We start from the raw sequence: 23,741 nt of genomic DNA on the forward strand, positions 1-23,741 counted from the left end.
CACCTCTGCTGTCTTCAACCAGGATCTCAGCGATCACTCCCTCATTGCCTGCGTCCGTATTGGGTCTGCGGTCAAATGACCACCCCTCATCACTGTCAAATAATCCCTAAAACACTTCAGCTAGCAAGCCTTTCTAATCGACCTAGCCCGGGTATCCTGGAAGGATAATGACCTCATTCCGTCGGTAGAGGATGCCTGGTTATTCTTTAAAAGTTCCTCACCATCTTAAATAAGCATACCCCATTCAAAAAATGTAGAACCAGGAACAGATATAGCCCTTGATTAACTCCAGACCTGACTGCCCTTGACCAGCACAAAACATCCTGTGGCGTACTGCATTAGCATCAAATAGCCCCCGCGATATGCAACTTTTCAGGGAAGTTAGGAACCAATATACACAGGCAGTTAGGAAAGCAAAGGCTAGCTTTTTCAAACAGAAATTTGCATCCTGTAGCACAAACTCCAAAAAGTTCTGGGACCCCTGTAAAGTCCATGGAGAATAAGAGCACCTCCTCCCAGCTGCCCACTGCACTGAGGCTAGGAAACACTGTCACCACCGATAAATTAACGATAATTGAGAACTTCAATAAGCATTTTTCTATGGCTGGCATGCTTTCCACCTGGCTACCCCTACCCCGGTCAACAGCCCTGCGCCCCCCAAGGCAACTTGCCCAAGCCTCCCCCATTTCTCCTTCACCCGAATCCAGATAGCTGATGTTCTGAAAGAGCTGCAAAATCTGGACCACTACAAATCAGCCAGGCTAGACAATCTGGACCCTCTCATTCTAAAATTATTATTATTGTTGCAACCCCTATTACTAGCCTGTTCAACCTTTCTTTCGTATCGTCTGAGATCCCCAAAGATTGGAAAGCTGCCGCGGTCATCCCCCTCTTCAAAGGGGGAGACACTCTAGACCCAAACTGTTACAAACCTATATCTATCCTACCCTGCCTTTCTATAAGGTCTTCGAAAGACAAGTTAACAAACAGATCACCGACCATTTCGAATCCCACCGTACCTTCTCCGGCTATGCAGTCTGCTTTCGAAGCTGGTCATGGGTGCACCTCAGCCACGCTCAAGGTCCTAAATGATATCATAACCGCCATCGATAAGAGAAAATACTGTGCAGCTGTATACATCGACCTGGCCAAGGCTTTCGACTCTGTCAATCACCACATTCTTATCGGCAGACTCAACAGCCTTGGTTTCTCAAATGACTGCCTCGCCTGGTTCACCAACTACTTCTCAGACAGAGTTCAGTGTGTCAAATCGGAGGGCCTGTTGTCCGGACCTCTGGCAGTCTCTATGGGGGTGCCACAGGTTTCAATTCTCGGGCCGTCTCTTTTCTCTGTTTACATCAATGATGTCGCGCTTGCTGCTGGTGATTCTCTGATCCACACCTCTACGCAGGCGACACCATTCTGACACTGTGTTAACCTCTCTAGGGTATGTGGGACGCTAGTGTCCCACCTGGCCAACATCCAGTGAGATTGCAGTGCGCCAAATTCAAATACAGAAATACTCATTACAATAATTTTAAAAGATACAACTATTTTACATAGGTTTAAAGATGAACTTCTTGTGAATCCAGCCACGGTGTCAGATTTCAAAAATGCTTTACGGCGAAAGCATACCTTACGATTATTTGAGAACATAGCCCAGCAGAAAAATCATTACAAACAGTAACCAGCCAAGTAGAAGAGTTACACAAGTCAGAAATAGAAATCAAATGAATCACTTACCTTTGAAGTTTTTCATATGGTTGCACTCAGAAGACATTCATTTATTCAATAAATTATACTTTTGTTCGATAACGTCTCTTTATATCCAAAAACCTCAGTTTTGTTTGCGCATTTTCTTCAGTAATCCACAGGCTCAAACGCAATCACAACAGGCAGACAAAAAAATCCAAATAGTATTCGTAAAGTTCGTAGAAACATTTCAAACGATGTTCATAATCAATCCTCGGGTTGTTTTTAGCCTAAATAATCGATAATATTTCAACCAGACAATAACGTCGTCAATATAAAAGGTAAACAAGAAAGGCTCTCTCTTGGTCGCGCTCATGAAAAACCTCTGTGACACGGCAGGGTCCACTCATTCAGACTTCTCTTACTCCCTCATTTTTCAGAATACAAGCATGAAACAATTTCTAAAGACTGTTGACATCTAGTGGAAGGCATAGGAACTGCAATTTGAGTCCTAAGTCAATGGATACTGTAATGGAATTGAATAGAAAACTTTAACAACAACAAAAAAATCTTACTTCCTGAATGAATTTTTCGACAGGTTTTCGGCTGCTAAATCTGTTCTGTATTACTCACATACACTATTTTAACAGTGTTGGAAGAGTGATTTCTATCCAAATCTACCAATTATATGCACATACTATCTTCTGGACCTGAGTAGAAGTCAGTTTAATTTGGGCACGCTTTTCATCCAAAATTCCAAATGCTGCCCCCTACCCTAGAGAAGTTAACTAACCTCCAGACGAGTTCAATGCCATACAACTCTCCTTCCGTGGCCTCCAACTGCTCTTATATGCTAGTAAAACTAAATGTATGGTCTTCAACAGATCGCTGCCCGCACGTGCCCGCCCGTCCAGCATCACTACTCTGGACGGTTCTGACTTAGAATATGTGGACAACTACAAATACCTAGGTGTCTGGTTAGACTGTAAACTCTCCTTCCAGACTCACATTAAACATGTCCAATCCAAAATTAAATCTAGAATTGGATTCCTGTTTCACAACAAAGCATCCTTCACTAATGCTGCCAAACATGCCCTCGTAAAACTGACTATCCTACCGATCCTTGACTTCGGCGATGTCATTTACAAAATAGCCTTCAACACTCTACTCAGCAAATTGCTCCTTTGCACCCCAGTATCTCTACTTGCACTTTCATCCTCTGCACATCTATCACTCCAGTGTTCAATTGCTAAATTGTAATTATTTCGCCACCATGGCCTTACTTTCCTTATCTTACCTCATTTGCAATTACTTTTCTATTGTGTTATTGACTGTATGTTGGTTTATTCCATGTGTAACTGTGTTGTTGTTTGAGTCGCACTGCTTTGCTTTATCTTGGCCAGGTCGCAGTTCTCAACTGGCCTACCTGGTTAAATAAAGGTGAAATATATATATATATATATATATATATATATTATTATGTATTACCATACAATTAGTGTTACAGAGAAAGTTGCCCCCCTCTTAATGTTGTATTCTATGCGATAAGGCCACATTGAGTCCCTCTATACCAGTTAGTGGAGTAGTCCAGCCTTTCTGCCAGGACTACTAGAGAGGGGCCAAAGTCATAGGAAGGATTGGACACAGAGAGAGAGAGAGAGAAGACAAGTGATATATCATATTAATGTCATACTTTCCCCAGTCATCAGCTGACAGTCAGGCAGTGACAGTCTAGCCACCAAATACCAGTTTTCTTTGATAAAAATCTGTCCCCTGACATCTTTATGCCACGCACACTCTCTCATACACACGCACCAATAGCACCAGCCAGCCAACCGACATCCTTTCCAAAGGTTGTTGCATCATTGCTGGATGTCCTGGTAGTTTGCTGTAGTGCCAGAGGTTGCTGGTTACTCTGCTGATAGGTTTAGGAGGGGAAGGGGAGAGGCGGAAGGGAGATAGAGGAGACTGGAGAAGGGAAGATTGATGAGGGGAGAAAGGTAGATTGGAGATATGGAGGAGAATATCGAGGAGAGAGAGGGAGAAAAGTGAGAGGTATAACGGTGAAGGGTGAAGAGGTGAGGGGAGATGAAGGATCTAAGGTGGTTTAGAAATTTAAAATAGCAGGGGTCCCTGGGAAGATTGCTTGTCTTCTAGTGCTCCACATACTGTAACTATTGGGCAGACCTGGATTAAAATACAATTTCAAACATCTCAATTACTTTACATACATTTGAAGTAAGTATTCAGATATATTTTATTTGAAAAAATAAGTAGTTGGATATTTTAATGTATTTGGAAATACCCTTGGAAAGCATTTTAAAATACACTGGCTCAATTACACTCCCATTCATTTCAAAATAGTAATTGAAAATTACTATTTGTTTTTTTTACAAATAACCAATAAAATACTCAAATATAAGTACATGTTTTGGGTTGTGTATGTGAAAATATTCAAGTACACAGAAAAAAAGTATTTTAAAAGGCCACTGCAGTCAAAAATCTAAACAAATCAATGATTTGTCACATGCACCGAATACAACCTTACAGTGAAATGCTTTACTTACCAACAATGCAGTTAAGAAAAAAATTTAATAAACAAGAGATAAAAGTAACAAATAAAGAATGAGTAGCAGTAAAATAACAATAGCGAGGCTTTATACAGGGACAATTTTTAATGTCCCGTTGGTAGGATATACGTGCTTTTAGTTCGTCCACTTTATTATCCAGCTATTGTACGTTGGCCAATAATATCGATGGCAAAGGCAAATTAGCCACTCGTCGCCGGATCCTTACAAGGCACCCTGTTCTCCTTCCACGAAACTTCTGTCTCTTTCTCCTGCGAATGACTGAGATGAGGGCCTGTTCGGGTGTCTGGAGTAAATCCCTCTCGTTCGACTCGTTAAAGATAAATTATTGGTCCAATTCAAGGTGAGTAATTGCTGTTCTGATGTCCAGAAGCTCTTTTCGGTCATAAGAAATGGTAGCAGCAACATTATCTACAAAATAAGTTACAAACATTTTGAAAAAAAAAAATAGCACGGTTGGTTAAGAACCCATAAAACAACAGCCATCCCCTCCGGCACCATCTGATATAAACCCCTGTGAGATATATCCACACTATGAGGTTGGAATAATACTGTGAAATTCTGGAAATTCTGATAATGCCCTTTTAGTGTAAGAGCTGTTTGAAAAGACCACCTGAAATCTCTGCTTGTTTTGGTGGGGTGGAGTTTTGGAGACTTTTTTTCTCCACACATAGTGTTGTGTGTTCCTTCCAAACAACTCAACCTTAGTTTCATCTGTCCACAGAATATTTTTCCAGTAGCACTGTGGACATCCAAGTGCTCTTTTGCAATCTTCAGACGTGCAGCAAGGTTTTTTTGGACAGAAGTGGCTCCTTCCTTGATGTCTTCCTATGAACACTATTCTTCTTTAGTGTTTTACATATCAAAGACTCGTCAGAGCAACATCAATGATGTTGCTCTTGCTGCGGGCGATTCCCTGATCCACCTCTACGCAGACGACACCATTCTATATACTTTCGGCCCGTCTTTGGACACTGTGCTATCTAACCTCCAAACAAGCTTCAATGCCATACAACACTCCTTCCGTGGCCTCCAACTGCTCTTAAACGCTAGTAAAACCAAATGCATGCTTTTCAACCGGTCGCTGCCTGCACCTGCATGCCCGACTAGCATCACCACCCTGGATGGTTCCGACCTAGAATATGTGGACGTCTATAAGTACCTAGGTGTCTGGCTAGACTGCAAACTCTCCTTCCAGACTCATATCAAACATCTCCAATCGAAAATCAAATCAAGAGTCGGCTTTCTATTCCGCAACAAAGCCTCCTTCACTCAAGCCGCCAAGCTTACCCTAGTAAAACTGACTATCCTACCGATCCTCGACTTCGGCGATGTCATCTACAAAATGGCTTCCAACACTCTACTCAGCAAACTGGATGCAGTCTATCACAGTGCCATCCGTTTTGTCACTAAAGCACCTTATACTACCCACCACTGCGACTTGTATGCTCTAGTCGGCTGGCCCTCGCTACATATTCGTCGCCAGACCCACTGGCTCCAGGTCATCTACAAGTCTATGCTAGGTAAAGCTCCGCCTTATCTCAGCTCACTGGTCACGATGGCAACACCCATCCGTAGCACGCGCTCCAGCAGGTGTATCTCACTGATCATCCCTAAAGCCAACACCTCATTTGGCCGCCTTTCGTTCCAGTACTCTGCTGCCTGTGACTGGAACGAATTGCAAAAATCGCTGAAGTTGGAGACTTTTATCTCCCTCACCAACTTCAAACATCAGCTATCTGAGCAGCTAACCGATCGCTGCAGCTGTACATAGTCTATTGGTAAATAGCCCACCCTTTTCACCTACCTCATCCCCGTACTGTTTTTATTTATTTACTTTTCTGCTCTTCTGCACACCAATATCTCTACCTGTACATGACCATCTGATCTTTTATCACTCCAGTGTTAATCTGCAAAATTGTAATTATTTGCCTACCTCCTCATGCCTTTTGCACACATTGTATATAGACCCCCCCTTCGTTTTCTACTGTGTTATTGACTTGTTAATTGTTTACTCCATGTGTAACTCTTTGTTGTATGCTCACACTGCTATGCTTTATCTTGGCCAGGTCGCAGTTGCAAATGAGAACTTGTTCTCAACTAGCCTACCTGGTTAAATAAAGGTGAAATAAATAAATAAAATAAAAAGAGATGTTAGCATGTTCCAGCTGACACGCTCGGATTCTTCTTAACCTCATTGATCATTCTGCACTGTGTTCTTGCAGTCATCTTTGCAGGATGGCCACTCCTAGGGAGAGTAGCAACAGTGCTGAACTTTCTCCATTTATAGTATAGACAATTTGTCTTACCGTGGACTGATGAACATCAAGGCTTTTAGAGATACTTTTGTAACCATTTCCAGCTTTATGCAAGTAAACCATTCTTAATCTTAGGTCTTCTGAGATCTCTTTTGTATGTGGCATGGTTCACATCAGGCAATGCTTCATGTGAATAGCAAACTCACATTTTGTGAGTGTTTTTTATACTGCAGGGCAGCTCTAACCACCATCTCCAATCTCGTCTCATTGATTGGATTCCAGGTTAGCGGACTCCTGACTCCAATTATCTTTTGGAGAAGTCATTAGCCTAGGGGTTTACATACCTTTTCAAACCTACACTGTGAATATTTAAATTATGTATTCATTATAGACAAGAAAAATAGAATAATTTGTGTGTTATTAGTTTAAGCCATTGTGTTTGTCTATTGTTGTGACCAGTTTATGCAGAAATCCAGGTAATTCCAAAGGGTTCACATACTTTTTCTTGCAACTGTATTTCACATTCCCTTGAAAACGGCACATAGTTGTCAATCGTTTTAGCGTAGCAAATCGAACGTATTGTGACGTTTTATTGAAACCGACCTATAAGATAGAGAGTTCCAAAAACAGCTTGTTTTCAGTTTTCCCCTCCCCACTCAGACCACTCCAAGACAGTCCTAGCTAAATTCTTGCTTAAGAAATTACTCTTTGCTAAGAAGCTTTTTTTTTTTTATCACCAAAGGTTTGGATTCAAGTCATATGACTTGGACTCAAGTCTGACTTGAGTCACACATTTGATGACTTGAGACTCGACTTGAAAGAAAATTACATTTCTTGAGACTTGACTTGGAGCCTCAAGACTCCGGACTCAACTTTGACTTGAGACTGATGACTTGATGATCTGGCCAGGTTTTGTAACGTTTTGTCATTTTCTGGCACAGTGTCTCCCTGGATTACTCTCTACACAGCCAGAGACCGTAGACACAAGCAACCTCGCACTTGCAAAAAAAATAAAAGTGCAACAGATTTGCCTAGTGATGCGCACTCTCTGCCCTCTGATTGGACCAGCAAACTGTCAATCAAGACAGGTCATGTAAGCTAGCGCAGTGGTTCTCAAAGTGGAGAAGGTTCTGGGGGTCGAGAGTATGAAACTGAATGGGAAAAATACATATTTTTCATACTTTTATTGTCTACAAATACTATTTGTATTTTATATTTATACCTTTTCCTATTTGATCTGGTTTCTAACATAGGCCTACGGTATTGCACCAAATGATTGTCTAAAAAACATCTAATCTGTGCTTTAGAACCAAAAAGTTGTGGGTCTTGATTGTTGACCAGTCATCAGCATTAGCGTGGAAAAGCGGGCACATATCCAGATAGCACTTGTTTAATTTTCTCCAGTTTTGCCTGGTAAAAACAGATTAAGCCTGCGTTTATATTATCTATACAAAAGTTATCCATGTACTGTATACAGTTTAGCAATCTACTATGAACGCATCTTTGCCAGAACAATAACATTAGGCGGCCTGGCGATTTCATTGATCATTTTCATATTTCAGATAGTTCTAGTGTTGGTGGCTACTGGCTATATATCTGATAGCTGTGCTAATTAGCTATCTAGCTTGCTCCGCATTCCTGTGTAGCGGAAGTGTAGTTTCATCGGATGGAAGCACCCATAGCTGTATGGATCTGTGCCCATAGCTGTATGGATCTGTGTCCATAGCGGTATGGATCTGTGCCCATAGCTGTATGGATCTGTACCCATAGGTGTATGGATCTGTACCCATAGCTGTATGGATCTGTGCCCATAGCTGTATGGATCTGTGTCCATAGCTGTATGGATCTGTGTCCATAGCGGTATGGATCTGTGCCCATAGCTGTATGGATCTGTGCCCATAGCTGTATGGATCTGTGCCCATAGCTGAATGGATCTGTACCCATAGCTGTATGGATCTGTGCCCATAGCTGTATGGATCTGTGCCCATAGCTGTATGGATCTGTGTCCATAGCGGTATGGATCTGTGCCCATAGCTGTATGGATCTGTACCCATAGGTGTATGGATCTGTACCCATAGCTGTATGGATCTGTGTCCATAGCTGTATGGATCTGTGCCCATAGCTGTATGGATCTGTGTCCATAGCGGTATGGATCTGTGCCCATAGCTGTATGGATCTGTGCCCATAGCTGAATGGATCTGTACCCATAGCTGTATGGATCTGTGCCCATAGCTGTATGGATCTGTGTCCATAGCGGTATGGATCTGTGCCCATAGCTGTATGGATCTGTGCCCATAGCTGAATGGATCTGTACCCATAGCTGTATGGATCTGTGCCCATAGCTGTATGGATCTGTGCCCATAGCTGAATGGATCTGTACCCATAGCTGTATGGATCTGTGCCCATAGCTGAATGGATCTGTACCCATAGCTGTATGGATCTTTCAGGACAAGTCATTTTATTTGAAGTTTTTTTTCCTGTTGTTCGAAGATAAGGGCCATATGTTTTGAAAGCCATATCGCAAGTGATGACTATTAAAACACACGGTCAGGATTGTAGTTCACATGGGGCAGTAGTGGGCAAAGCTAATGTCTGAGAACTGTATGGTGAAGACAGAATGCTGTCTAGAGTTTTTGAAAGCTAAGACAGACCATGCTTTCCATCCGTCTCCTGCAACCTCCTGATATCCCTAGTTGATATTGGCTGACAACATCTCCACCATCTCTCTCTACTATTCGACATTTGCGCTGCACCCAATCCAATAGCTGTACAGAAAAAAACTGCACAGCGGTTCTCAAACATTTTGTAAAACTGCATTTTTGCATTTTCCACAAAATGCAGGTGTAAAACTCTGTTTTACAAACATTTTGAGAACCACTGAGCTTGTGAATACATTGCTGTGAATACATTGCTGATGTCCAATTGTAGGGAGAGACGATTGCCATAAAGATATGCAACTCCAAAAATGTTGGTGATCAAGAATATTAAATGTTTACTTTGTAAGCTCACCAGCAGTGTGGCACCAAGCAACTACTAGCATAGGCCTGCTGGTATGAAATTGCTTGAAATGTATCATTTACTTAATTTACTTGCATTGGGAATTTGTTGTTAAAATATATTCAAAATATGTTTAGGATAAGATCATGAAAAGGGCTGTCTGGTAGCCTCAATAAATAGACAAAGATATACAGTATACTGTATATATATTTTTTCTTGACTTGAGACTTGACTTCAAAAAGCTTGTGACTCTACTTGACTTGTTCTTAGAATGCACGACTTGGACTTGACTCGAGACTCGACCTGTTCTACTTGTGACTCTTCTTGACTTGGACTTGACTCGAGACTCGACCTGTTCTACTTGGGACTCGACTTGAGAACTTGACCTTGTGACTTGAGACTTGCTTGTGACTCGAACAACAGTGATTTGCTCCCACCACTGATAATCATAGTAAGGTACTTAAATTGTTACCCAGAAATGATTTGATATTGAGATAAAAACTGCATTGGACCTTTTAATACCAGATACTCAAATACACATTTCTGCTATTGGGGTTAGTTCTCACCTACCGAGTTCACTATAAGTCAGTTTCGCAATGGTCACTGTGTTTCCATTAGATCAGGAAACCAAATCCAATCCAATGAAAGCTTTACTTAAAATATGTTTTGCAGACGGGTTTTAATACATTTCACCGTCAAACAATGTCAGCTGACAAAAATGTATTAAATACAAGCAGGTTAGTAGGTCTGATCAAAGTAATACAAATATTATGTATGTGTCCTAAAAGGTTATGGGTTACTTTAAATTACCATTTGAATCAGTATTACAAATGCCCCCATTTTAGCACTGTCACAATGTCACCCTCAGGGTGTCTGGTTAACAGGGGTGATGATCATTGGTGCTGAATTTGAGCCATCATAATCATCAAAGGGGTTCAAGTATGGATAGAGCTTCTCTGTGAAGGTGCAGCCGGTGAAAGAGAAGATATGAGACCTGGTGTCCACGTCATAGAAGGAGACTTGACCCTCCTCATAATCCACAAACACCCCCAACTTCTCCGGCTTGCTCTTCAGTGAGAGGGGGGTATGGGGGTCTGTGCAGGCCTCATAGTCAACCTGAAAAGACAACCACACGGTCCAGAATCCTTGCTCTGGGTATAATCCACCTATCTTTCTATTAATCGACTCTTTGGCCACTCCTACATTCCACCCAGTCTTCCCCTTCACCTGCACCTCATAGTAGAATCTCCCCGAGGAGAAGCCCTCCTTTGCCAAAACAGCTACACGACTTCTAAACCTCTTTAGGTTGTAGAAGTGGTTCTGTTCCAAGTGACCTGTTCTCACTAGTTTCCCATTGCCAGATACAATGATAAGGGGATGTGCTGTATCAGGGTCCATAGTGACATCCACTGCATACTGCTGCATCCTCTTCAGGTCATCACCCTTTGACTTCTCCAATACATTATTCAATTTCTCCTCAAGTTCAGAAAGTGCTCTCCTCACCTTTTTATCCAGCTGGGATATGTCTTTCTGCACATTCCACTTACTCTCGTTCTGGGTTATACTGACATCAGGCCAGTCCTTGGTAGATGTAGGGGGGCACAGGGATGGCGAGCTTTGGAGGAGGTGGAGATGATCCTTAGTGTGTGAGAGCTGATCCAGCTCTGAGCATCTCCTCTGTAGCTCAGTGATTTCCTGCTCCAGCTCTTTAATGAGGCTCTCAGCCTGCCGCATGGTTGCTTTCTGCTTCTCTCCAATCATCTTAGACACCTCAGCCTGGCTTCTCTGCATGGAGCGGACTAGAGTGGTGAAGACCTGTTCGCTTTCTTCTCTCTCTCTCTCTGCATCTCTGTTGCTGAGCTCCGCTGAGTGTTTGATCTCTTTAACCTTCTGTAGGCACTTCTGGATCATCTGCTGCATTTGATTCTTTGTCCTTCCCAACTCAGCTTTCTTCTCTCCGAACTCCTTCTTCAGAGGGACGGTGTGATGACCCTTGTGGTCTGTCACAGTGCAGACCTGACACACACACATTTGTTCAGTCCTACAGAACAGCTCCAGGGGTTTCTTGTGCTTCTTGCACATCCTGTCTTCCAGGTTCTTCACAGGGTTGATCAGCTTGTGCCTCTTCAGGGCTGGGGCTATCTGATGAGGCTGCAGATGAGTCTCACAGAAAGAGGTCAGACACTCCATGCAGGACTTCAGGGCCTTGAGCTTCGTCACAGTGCAGACATCACAGGCCACTTATCCAGGCGCAGCAGGGGACTCATCTCTGTCTCTGACTTGTATCCCCTTAAAATGATTCACAACCTCTCGGAGTGTTGTGTTGATTTTGAGCTTAGGCTTTTTGTCAAATGTCTCCTTACACATTGGACACCGGCACTGTTCAGTGCTTTTCCAGTACCCGCTGATACAGGCCTGGCAGAAGTTGTGTCCACATGGAGTGGTGATCGGATCAGTGAGAACCTCCAGACAGATAGAGCACTGGAACTGCTCCTCTGGCAGCAAAATGTTTGAGGACGCCATATCTGGAACACAAAATAAATATTAAAGGACTTCCTGAACTTCATCTTTTATAGCTGTGTTTACTAAGAACAGTCCTTACTTGATACCTGTCCACGCCACAATCTTTCACTAATGCTGCCATTCACTTGACTTCATGATTGAAATAAACACAAAACAGGATTTATCCCTTGCTATTCAAAGTAGTCGCTACAATACATTTACTTAGATTGTATGGTTTCTTACAATTAATGTCTTCTTGTACAAATTCTCTCTCTCTCTCTCTCCTTACCTGATTATATATGTACTTTTCTTCTTTTACGACAAAATGGTGTCTCTGTGCAGCTGTGTAGAATGTTTTGTGAAGAGCAAGAGAACGTTTGTGCAGTCCTCTGCTTCTCTCATTTACTTTCACTTCAGCAAAGTGACGTCACACAGCTCCTTCTTAAGTCTTTCCCTACTTTCCTTCCATTTCCCTTTCTCTCTCTTTCCCTCCATGCTCTCTGTGTTTTCTGCTCTTAAAGGGGCAGGAAATGCAACAACTAGACCCTGCTACCCTCAAGGATTGGAGTTTCGCAGACCGGCCCTAAGCCAGCACTTGCTCTTTGATCTTTAACAGCTCTATATTTTTCGAACACCTTTGTCATAGTTATTTTACGCTGTTGCTATGCAACATCCCATCAAAATAATGGCAGAAAGATTCTCTCTTTCATTTGTTGGATGTCCTGGCAGTGGGTGTGTGTCCCCTGCCCCCCCCCCCCATTATTAATTATTATTATTATTAGAGAGAGGTAGAAGGAGAAGACAAGGGATATATCTTATTTGGTTTAAATCAATGTCATATTTTCCCCAGCTGATCTGTCTTTCAGGGCAAGTCATCAGTTGACAGGCAGGCAATGACAGTGACAGACGAGCCAACAGATATCAGTTTTCTTTGTTCAAATCTGTCCCCTGACATCTTTATGCCATGCACGCACCCACACTCACACACACTCTCTCACTTTCTCTCTCTCTCTCTCTCTCTCACATCCCTTCCGAAAGGTTGTTGTGTATCAATAGACTGAACAGTTAATTCAGTTAAATGAAAAGAGAAAAGTAATGACAAAATCAGATTAAATAAAAACGTGAATGAAATATAAGCAGACTGATAAAGGTAATAAAGTTATGTATATTTTGACGATTTACATGAGAAGGCATTGATTGTTTATAGTGTACATTTAAGTAATAAGGCCTGAGGAGGTGTGGTATATGGCTAATATACCACGGCTAATGGCAGTTCCTTGCACGACACAACGCGGAGTACCTGGACACAGCCCTTAGCCGTGGTATATTGGCCATATATCACAAACCCCCGAGGTGCCTTATTGCTCTTATAAACTGTTTACCAACGTAATTAGAGCAGTAAAAATACACGTTTTTGTCATACCCATGGTATATGGTCTGATATAGCATGGCTGTCAGCCAATCAGCATTCAGGGCTCAAACCACCCAGTTTATAATATAGTGTATAGTTTATATTAATATACGTTACCGTTACACTTGTTTACAATGGATGAGTTATTTTGGATGTTTTTTTCCTGGGTAAGCCCTATTGTAAGTTACTGTTAATTAGTATTTTGTTAATTAATTGTTTGATCTTACATGGCTTAGCGCTGTCAGGATGTCTCCCTCAGGGTGTCTGGTTAACAGGGGTGATGACCAATGGGACTGGGTTCATGCCATCATAATCATCAAAGGGGTTCAATTATGGATAGAGTTGATCGTTGAAGTTGCAGCCAGTAAAATAGTAGACTGGGTATCAAATCAAATCAAATTGTATTTATCACATGCGCCAAATGCAACAAATGCAATGTAGACCTTACCGTGAAATGCTTACTTACAAGCCCTTAACCAACAATGCAGTTCAAGAAATAGAGTTAAGAAAATATCAAAGAAATAAACTAAAGTTAAAAATAAGTTAAAAAATAACAATAACGAGGCTATAAACAGGGGATCAATGTTACAGGTAAGTTGAGGTAATTTGTACTTGTAGGTAGGGGTAAAGTGACAATGCATAAATAATAAACATCGAGTAGCGGCAGTGTAAAAAGAAAGGGGAGGGAAGGGGGGATGTAAATGTAAATAGGCCTGGGGGCCATTTGATTAATTGTTCAGCAGTCTTATGGCATGCAGGTAGAAGCTGTTAAGGAGCCTTTTGGACCTAGACTTGGCACTCCGGTTCTGCTTGCCATGCGGTCACAGAGAAAGCAGTCTATGACAATTTTTTGGACCTTCTTCTGACACCGCCTAGTATATAGGTCCTGGATGGCAGGAAGCTTGGCCCCAGTGATGTACTGGGCTGTACGCATTACCCTCTGTAGCGCCTTACGGTCAGATGCTGATAGTTGCCATACCAGGCGGTGATGCAGCCGATCAGGATGCTTTCGATGGTGCAGCTGTAGAACTTTTTGAGGATCTGCGGACCCATGCCAAGTCTTTTTAGTCTCCTGAGGGGGAAAATGTTTTGTTGTGACCTCTTCACGACTTTCTTGGTGTGTTTGGACTATGATAGTTTGTTGGTGATGTGGACACCAAGGCACTTGAAACTCTCGACCCACTCCACTACAGCCCCGTCGATGTGAATGGGGGCGTGTTTGGCCCTCCTTTTCCTGTAGTCCACGACCATCTCCTTTGTCTTGCTCACGTTGAGGGAGAGGTTGTTATCCTGGCAGCACACTGCCAGGACTCTGACCTCCTCCCTATAGGCTGTCTCATCGCCAACCACCTTTGTGTCATCAGCCAACTTAATGGTGGTGTTGGAGTCATGTTTAGCTACGCAGTTGTGGGTGAACAGGGAGTACAGGAGGGGACTAAGCACACACCCTTGAGGAGCCCCCGTGTTGAGGATCAGTGTGGCAGATGTGTTGTTGCCTACCCTTACCGCCTGGGGCCGGCCCATCAGGAAGTCCAGGATCCAGTTGCAGAGGGAGGTGTTGAATGCTGAGCTGTAGTCAATGAACAGAATTCTCACATAGGTGTTCCTTTTGTCCAGGTGGGAAAGGGCAGTGTGCAGTGCTATTGAGATTGAGTCATCTGTGGATCTGTTGGAGCGGTATGCAAACTGGAGTGGGTCTAGGGTTTCCGTGATGATGGTGTTGATGTGAGCCATGACAAGCCTTTCAAAGCACTTCATGGATACTGACTTGAGTGCTACGGGGCGGTAGTCATTTAGGCAGGTTACATTTGTTTTCTTGGGCACAGGGACTATGGAGGTCTGCTTGAAACATGTAGGTATTACAGAATCCATCTGGCCCGCTGCCTAATGAACCTGTTTAAAGGTCTTGCTCACATCGGCTATGGAGAGCGTGAAATCACAGTCGTCTGGAAAAGCTGGTGCTCTCATGCATGCTTCAGTGTTGCTCAAAGCAAGCATAAAAGGCGTTTAGCTCTTCTGGTAGGCTTGCGTTACTGGCCAGCTCACGGCTGGGTTTCTCTTTGTAGTCCGTAATCGTTTACAATTCCTGCCACATCCGACAAGTGTCAGAGCCGGTGTAGTAGGATTCACTGCATTAAAGTCCCCGGCCCACTAGGAGCACCGCTTCTGGATGAGCATTTTCTTGTTTGCTTATGGCCTTATACAGCTCATTGAGTGTGGTCTTAGTGCCAGCATTGGTTTGTGGTGGTAAATAGACGGCTATGAAAAATATAGATGAAAACTCTCTAGGCTATAGCATGGTCTACATCTTATCATGAGGTGCTCTAACTCAGGCGAGCAATACATCGAGATTTCCTTAATATTTGACATTGTGCACCAGCTGTTATTGACAGACACACACCACCACCCCTCGTCTTACCGGACGTAGCAGTTCTGTCCTGCCGATGAACTGAAAACACAGCCAACTGTATATTATCCATGTCGTTGTTCAACCACGACTTGATGAAACATACGATATTACAGTTTTTAATGTCCCATTGGTGGGATAGTCTTGGATGGAGCTAATCTAGTTTATTCTCCAGTGATTGCACGTTGGCCAACAGAGCGGATGGTAGTGGCGGGTTACCCACTCGCCGACGAATCCGCACCCTGATCTCCGCCCCCCTGTACCTCTGTCTTTTCGTCACGTGAATGACAGGGATTTGAGCCTGGTCTCGGAGAAACAGTATATCCTTCTTGTCAGACTCATTAAAGAAAAATCTTTGTCCAGTTTGAGGTGAGTAATCAATGTTCTGGTATCCAGAAGCAATTAGCAGCAACATTATGTACAAAATAAGTTAAACAATGTGAAACAACACACAAAATAGCACAATTGGTGAGGAGCCCGTAAAACTGCAGCCCTCCCATTCGGCACCATTGTTATCACATCATAGAAGGAGACCCTCATCGTAATCCACAAAACCCCTCAAATTCTCTGGCTTGCTCTTCAGTGAGAGCGAGGTATGGAGTGTGAAATCTGTCTTAAAAGACAACCATACAGTCCAGAATCCTTCGTCAGAGTTCAGTCCACCATGGGCCCTATCGATGGACTCTTTTGCCATGCCTACATTCCACCCATTCTAACTGTCCAAATACACCTTGCAGTAGAATCTGCCTGAGAATCCCTCCTTTGCCCTGACAGAAATACCACCTTGACACTTCTTCAGGTTGTAAGGGTGGTTCTGCGCATTTTGTACATATTGCACTCTTTTCCCATCACCAGACAAAATGAGCTTTGGATGTGCTGTAACAGGATCCAGAACCACATCCACAGCATGCGGCTGCATCCTCTTCAGCTCTTCAGACAGGAGACTGCTGGATAACCCCATATGTGATTGACCGCCTTGATTCGGAAATTTTTGTTTTTACATTGGATAAAAGTAGAGACTCGGCCTCCCGGGTGGCGCAGTGGTTAAGGGGGCTGTACTGCAGCGTCGTCCGGGTTAGGGAAGGTTTGGCCGGTAGGGATATCCTTGTTTCATCGCGCACCAGCTACTCCTGTGGCGGGCCGGGCACAGTGCACGCTAACCAAGGTCGCCAGGTGCACGGTGTTTCCTCCGACACATTGGTGCAGCTGGCTTCCGGGTTGGATACGCGCTGTGTTAAGAAGCAGTGCGGCTTGGTTGGGTTGTGTTTCGGGGGACGCATGACTTTCGACCTTCGTCTCTCCTGAGCCCGTACGGTAGTTGTAGCGATGAGACAAGATAGTAGCTACTAACAATTGGATACCACAAAATTGGGGAGAAAAAGGGGGTAAAATTCTACAAAAAAATCTAAACAAAAAAGTTGAGACTTGGAGCTACAAAATGGTATTTCATACACTGCATTTGAGGAACAATGGGAAAGTAATTCTGCTTTGAAAGTTGATAAACTTGTAACTCCACTTTTTTAGAAAATGGCCCTTGAATGTTTTGGTACACCTACTGGAGAGCTCTTTTGTCTACACCCTTTCAGCATTGCTCACACCCTCTTCAGCCTTAGCCTCCACCCATCTCTTTAAGGATTCACATGTGAGGTCGTGCTAAATGTCATGTAGTGTGGTAAATATTAATACTAAAGGTGGTAAAAGTAGTAGTCGAAAATAAGGAAAAATTCCAGGTAAACAGTGTCCAGATAAAAAATATTTTATAAATATTAGATGACGCTTACCCAGACACACTTGTCTAAATGAATGGGTCATGTGGAAGAAATACTATAACCACAGCTACATCTTGCTAAGTGGATGGGTCTCAGCAAAATGTTTACTTGCATAAGAGCAATATCAAAAATAGATATTGTCAATATAAAGAAAAAAAGAACAAGTGGCAATGAAAGTAGAGAAAGAACAAAATAATATGCCGTATGTACAATAACAATATCAATAAAAATATCAGTTATACTGGTGATTGATGAGGTAGTTATACGTAAACAATCAGGGGTAAAGTGGCTGAGCAGCAGGATAAAAAAAATAATCAGTAGCAGCAATGGATGGTGTGTGTGTTAGGAGAGAGTCATGTGAATGTCCGTGGAGGCACTGGAGATAGTGCTGATGACTGGGAACTCGCCCCCAGTGATGAACTGGTCTGTCCAAACCACACATGAACAAGGGAATCTATATTCGGAGTGCCTGTTTCTGTTCTGCCCTTGAATTTGCTGCAGGGCATGTGATGTCCATAGCCTCTTCGTCACAAAAGTTTATCTAGCTGTCACCAGTCCAGGTGGTGTTTGTACATGCAGACCATCTATGGAAGGAAGGATGTCACTGTTGTGCAACAGCTGAAACCTGGTCCCGACTGAGTCCGAACGCTCCTTGATGACAACAACACCAGGCTCCAGAACATCGAAGCTGTAAAAAAGTAAATAACAAAAAATTTAGAAGACATTTTTAAAATGTAACTTCTTCTGGCTGCAGGGGCAGTATTGAGTAGCTTGGATGAAAGGTGCCCAGAGGTGCCCAGAGTAAACGGCCTGCTCCTCAGTCCCAGTTGCTAATATATGCATATTATTATTAGTATTGGATAGAAAACACTCTGAAGTTTCTAAAACTGTCTGAATGATGTCTGTGAGTATAACATAACTCATATGGCAGGCAAAAACCTGAGAAGAAATCCAAACAGGAAGTGGGAAATCTGAGGTTGGTCGATTTTCAACCCAGTCCCTATTGAATACGCAGTGGGATTTTGGTTATGTTGCACTCCCTAAGGCTTCCACTAGATGTCAACCGTCTTTAGAAACTTGAATGAGGCTTCTACTGTGATGTGGGGCCGGATAGGAGCTGTTTGAGTCAGTGGTCTGGCAGAGAGCCAGGTCCTGGTCATGCGCATTTCACATGATAGCGACCTGCATTCCATGGCTTTTCTACAGACAATGGAATTCTCCAGTTGGAACGTTATTGAAGATTTATGATAACAACATCCTAAAGATTGATTCTATACTTAGTTTGACAAGTTTCTTCGACCTGTAAAATAACTTTTTGAAGTTTTCATCCGACGTTCCGCTGGACCTGACGCCCTAACAAAAGGACCTACTTGTACATAAATAATGGACATTATCAAACAAATCAAATCAAGATTCCTGGGAGTACATTCTGATGAAGATCATCAGAGGTAAGGGAATATTTATAATGTTATTTCTGATTTCTGTTGACTCCAACATGGCGGATCATTTTTTTTTTCTGAGAGCGGTCTCAGATTATTGCATGGTTTGCTTTTTCCATGAAGTTTTTTTGAAATCTGACACAGCGGTTGCATTAAAGAAAGGTATATCTATATTTCCATGTCTAACAATTGTATTTTCATCAACATTTATAATGAGTATTTCTGTAAAATGATGTGGCTCTCTGCAATATCACCGGATGTTTTTGAACGACTGATCCGTGTAAAGGAAAGAATGAATGGGGCCATGTATCATGCGATTTTGAGTGAAAACCTCCTTCCATCAGCAAGGGCATTGAAGATGAAACGTGGCTGGGTCTTTCAGCATGACAATGATCCCAAACACACCGCCCGGGCAACGAAGGAGTGGCTTCGTAAGAAGCATTTCAAGGTCCTGGAGTGGCCTAGCCAGTCTCCAGATCTCAACCCCATAGAAAATCTTTGGAGGGAGTTGAAAGTCCGTGTTGCCCAGCAACAGCCCCAAAACATCACTGCTCTAGAGGAGATCTGCATGGAGGAATGGGCCAAAACACCAGCAACAGTGTATGAAAACCTTGTGAAGACTTACAGAAAATGTTTGACCTCTGTCATTGCCAACAAAGGGTATATAACAAAGTATTGAGATATACTTTCGTTATTGACCAAATACTTATTTTCCACCATAATTTGCTAATAAATTCATAAAAAATCCTACAATGTGATTTTCTGGATTTTTTTTCTCATTTTGTCTGTCATAGTTGAAGTGTACCTATAATGAAAATTACAGGCCTCTCTCATCTTTTTAAGTGGGAGAACTTGCACAATTGGTGGCTGACTAAATACTTTTTTGCCCCACTGTATATATATATATACATATATGTATACAGTATATATATTTTATGTTACTGTATATCTATCTATCTATATTCACACTGACCGTGGGCAATGCCATAAGAATCAGATATTTCTTCTACTAGACATTCCACTGATTTCAAAACTCAGTCAACTTCTTCCGTGACAACAACACTGTTGACCACCGTTTCTTCTCCCTCGCTGTCATCAGAAGACACTACAATGTCTTCTTCAATGAAAATGCTTTTACTTAAATCAGGGATTTCCTCATCGTCTGATTCATTTTCAGAGAGAGAGAATCAGCATGTTACGATCGTCCTCCTGAAAGTAGTCCGACACAACTTTTTCCCACTGTCCTTTGTCGATATCGCCTGATAAATTCATGGCAGTAATGTTATTTAGAGCTATTTATTTATGTTATTTAGAGCATTAGCAAAACATTTTCAGTTCTCCGTGGCTAACGTTATATCTTTCGAAAGAACTGCAGTAGAAAGGATTATCTACATATAACGAGCAGGTCATTTTATAGACAGAAGATGCTACATGGCAGACCAATCCGAAACTCATCTGTCCGCATCTCTAGCCCATTCATTATCTCAGCCAATTATGGCTAGCGGGATAATGTCTTGTCTGTCTTTTTTCCTGTCTTTTTCTGTGGTTAAACCCACTAGGCTCGTAGTTTAACAACTTTATTTGTATTTACAAATGGTGTACACATTTGTTATTAAGACAAATGGAAGTTCAAATGTTCCAGAAGGCATTTCTGCCAATGAATGCATTTTGATAGAAAATAGAAATAAACGTTAAAATGCCTCTCCTGTGAAGTCGTGACTTGCGACATACGCCTAGTTTGCTGAAACGAGTCACATATCTGCAACACAATAACAGACAAACTATAGAAGGACGTCGTGGTCATAACTTGATACCCGTGTACATCACCCTTTCAGTAATTATTCGGTTCACTTGGCTACATGATTGAAAATAACCTGGTTATTTCAAGCCAGGATTTAGCCTTTGCTATATTTAAAGTAGTCACTATGATACATTTACTCAGATTGTATGCTTTCTTCCTCTTGCTCACTCTCTCTCTTTCTCTGCTCTGTCTCTGTCTCTCTATCTTTCCCTCTCTCTATCTCTCTCTGTCTCTCAATTCAATTACATTTCAATTCAAGGGGCTTTATTGGCATGAGAAACATATGTTAACATTGCCAAAACAAGTGAAGTAGATAATATACAAAAGTGAAATAAACAATACAAATGAACAATAAAGATTAAACTCACAGAAGTTCCAAAAGAATAAAGACATTACAAATGTCGTATTATGTATAAATACAGTGTTGTAACGATGTGCAAATGATTAAAGTACAAAAGGCAAAATAAATCTCTTTCCCTCGCCTTACCTGAGTTTGCAGTCCGGCTTCTCTTGTTTTCCTTCACTTCATCAAAGTGACGTCTCTCAGCTCCTCCCTTCCTGCTGGGGAAGGAAATGTAAAAATAAAATAAACATGTTTACACTGCAGCCCTCAAGGATTAGTGTTTTGCACCAAAACAGCACTTCTCTTTGCTTCATCTGTGGGTATTTCTATAATACCTTGGTGTTTGTTTTCTTACCCGATTGCTTTGCATCATCCCATCGAAATAATGGCAGAAAGATAAATATTGTCATTCTATAAAACAGTTGGTTTTCAGACTCATTTTTGGCTGAGTCAAATCCTTTTCTTCCAATTCTTTTGATCTTTTGCTGTTCTAGTCCGTAATAGATGCCGCGTCATTATTGGATGCTTTGGTTCCTCTGGCCTGTTTTCACTAGGAAGGCGATTCCCGCATGACACAGCACTGTGATTGTATCTGCCTGATCCATGGCCTTCATTAGGCTTCATGATGTAATCCAGCGACTAATAATTCACAATCATTGACTAGTTCGGAGAGCTTGGCTTGGACGGCACGATGCAAAAAACAGATTTTTATTCATCTGTATTAGAGAGGGAGAAAAGGGGAAAAGGAGAGAGAGAGTGATGCAGAGAGGGAAAGAGATTGGGCCGGCCACATCCATCAATACCCACTAAATCTCTCCTTGTTGAAGGCACAAGTGGAAGAAAATACCAGGCATATTCATTGTCCTATACCTTCCTACCCAGATGCTAGGCAATGCCAGGCTCTTGATAAAGCCTATGCGTTAGGTCTCCGTATCTCAGCCCTGCAGAGTGGGATGGATTGGAGCTTTCGTAGCTCATGTATGATCATATGTCCTGTTCTTTAATGGCAGGTAAATGCCCAGCCCATTTAGGAGTACCAGATGCATGGTTTATACCTGGAGAGCTGCACAAAGGGATTCTCAGTGGACTGTCTTTAGTTTTGAAGGTCTGAAGGACAAACCCCAAGCTGTGGTGCTTAGTAGAAATATGATATTGAATGGAATTTATTTTGGGTAACAGACATATACAACAAAATGGACAATGTGGAACCAGAGGATATCACTTGAAAGTATTAATTAAAACACTTGTTTCCAAAGTGGTGCTCAGTGTAAAAACAATAACACATTTAATGATTAAAAGGCAAGACAAAATTACAAACAACCATAAATACATTCATTTATATTGACATCCTAAAAAGTGACACTATTCACTGCACTTTTCCCTAACCTTAAAAATCAGCTATTAATTGCCCATCATACCGATCCTTCAAATAATACACCTGACCAGCAGTAGGGGGCATAAGGGGCAGTGGAGTGGTTTCCATTACTTAGACAACATTGTCCAAATGAAAACCTTTGCCTGCTTTTTAAAGCAATTTCAACTTTTTACTCCAAGGGAAGGCTATTCCATAGACAAATGCCTGTATGTATGTTGTTTACTCTTGGGATTTTACAAGACATAGCACTAGCTCTGGTATTGTGACTGTATTGGTTATAGACCATATCAATATGTTTTTTATTGTAACGTTTGAGATGTCAAACACATGATTAAGTTTAAGTTGGTCCAACAAACCCACCTCCTGGAACTCCTGTACCCCTATGTGCATCCTAGGGGGGACATTCAGCATATACCTGATAACATTATTTTGCATGACCTGCATTCTCTTTTTCAGCTTTTTTTGATAGCCCACTATACCAAGCAGAGCAGGCATAATCAACATGACACTGAATCAAGGTTGAGACAAACAGTTTGTTAACTTTAATGTTAAAATACCTAGTGTTACGATATCAACATTTCTATTTGTTCGCTATTTTAGAAAGTATTTTAGCAGCAATCAGGTCTCCAGAAAGGGATTGATCTAGGGACACACCACGAAAAGATTCACTTGTTTTAGATTCAATCTCCTTGCCTGCACAGTTTACCTTTATCTTGTCAGCCCTAAGCAATCTACATTTTGTTCCAAACAAAATCAATTCAGTTGTTCCCAGATGTAGTGACAATTTGTTGTCAAACAACCAACCTCCATCAAAATGTGATTCCTTACTCAGGGTCTCCACTATGTAAACTGTGGACTCCTTCCCTCATACCAGTATGGCTGAATCATCAGCATAAAGCAGGAGTTTACACTTTACTGTATCTGGCATATCATTAACATATATAAGAAATAAGAGGCCCTAAAATGGATCCCTGCGGTACTCCACAGGATATTTCTTTGGCCTCTGACAGAACATCACCAACATTACATACTTGTGTTCTGTTGGTCAGATAAGACCTAAACCAATTCACTGCTACATAATTTAGACCTATGCATTTCAGTTTCATCAGGAGAACATCATGGTCCACAGTGTCAAAAACGTTTTGCAAGTCTAACATGA

The 23,741-nt window shown here is 42.0% G+C and overlaps 2 protein-coding genes across 3 annotated transcripts in view; one reads left to right on the forward strand and one right to left on the reverse strand.

Annotated features, from left to right (window-relative positions):
• neto1l (neuropilin (NRP) and tolloid (TLL)-like 1, like) overlaps positions 1-23,741 on the forward strand; it is a 172,512-nt gene that overhangs the window by 102,270 nt on the left and 46,501 nt on the right. The gene's annotated exons all lie outside the window — the stretch shown is intronic.
• On the reverse strand, positions 10,038-12,455 carry LOC116354802 (zinc finger protein RFP-like). Its single transcript, XM_031796473.1, has 2 exons — positions 12,327-12,455; positions 10,038-12,060 (listed from the first exon to the last, which is right to left on the reverse strand). The coding sequence occupies exon 2, from the start codon at positions 11,723-11,725 to the stop codon at positions 10,400-10,402; it is 1,326 nt and encodes a 441-aa protein (XP_031652333.1). The 5' UTR covers positions 11,726-12,060; positions 12,327-12,455; the 3' UTR covers positions 10,038-10,399.

Source organism: Oncorhynchus kisutch, linkage group LG18 (genome assembly GCF_002021735.2).
Source record: "Oncorhynchus kisutch isolate 150728-3 linkage group LG18, Okis_V2, whole genome shotgun sequence".
In the NCBI taxonomy this organism is placed as follows: domain Eukaryota; kingdom Metazoa; phylum Chordata; class Actinopteri; order Salmoniformes; family Salmonidae; genus Oncorhynchus; species Oncorhynchus kisutch.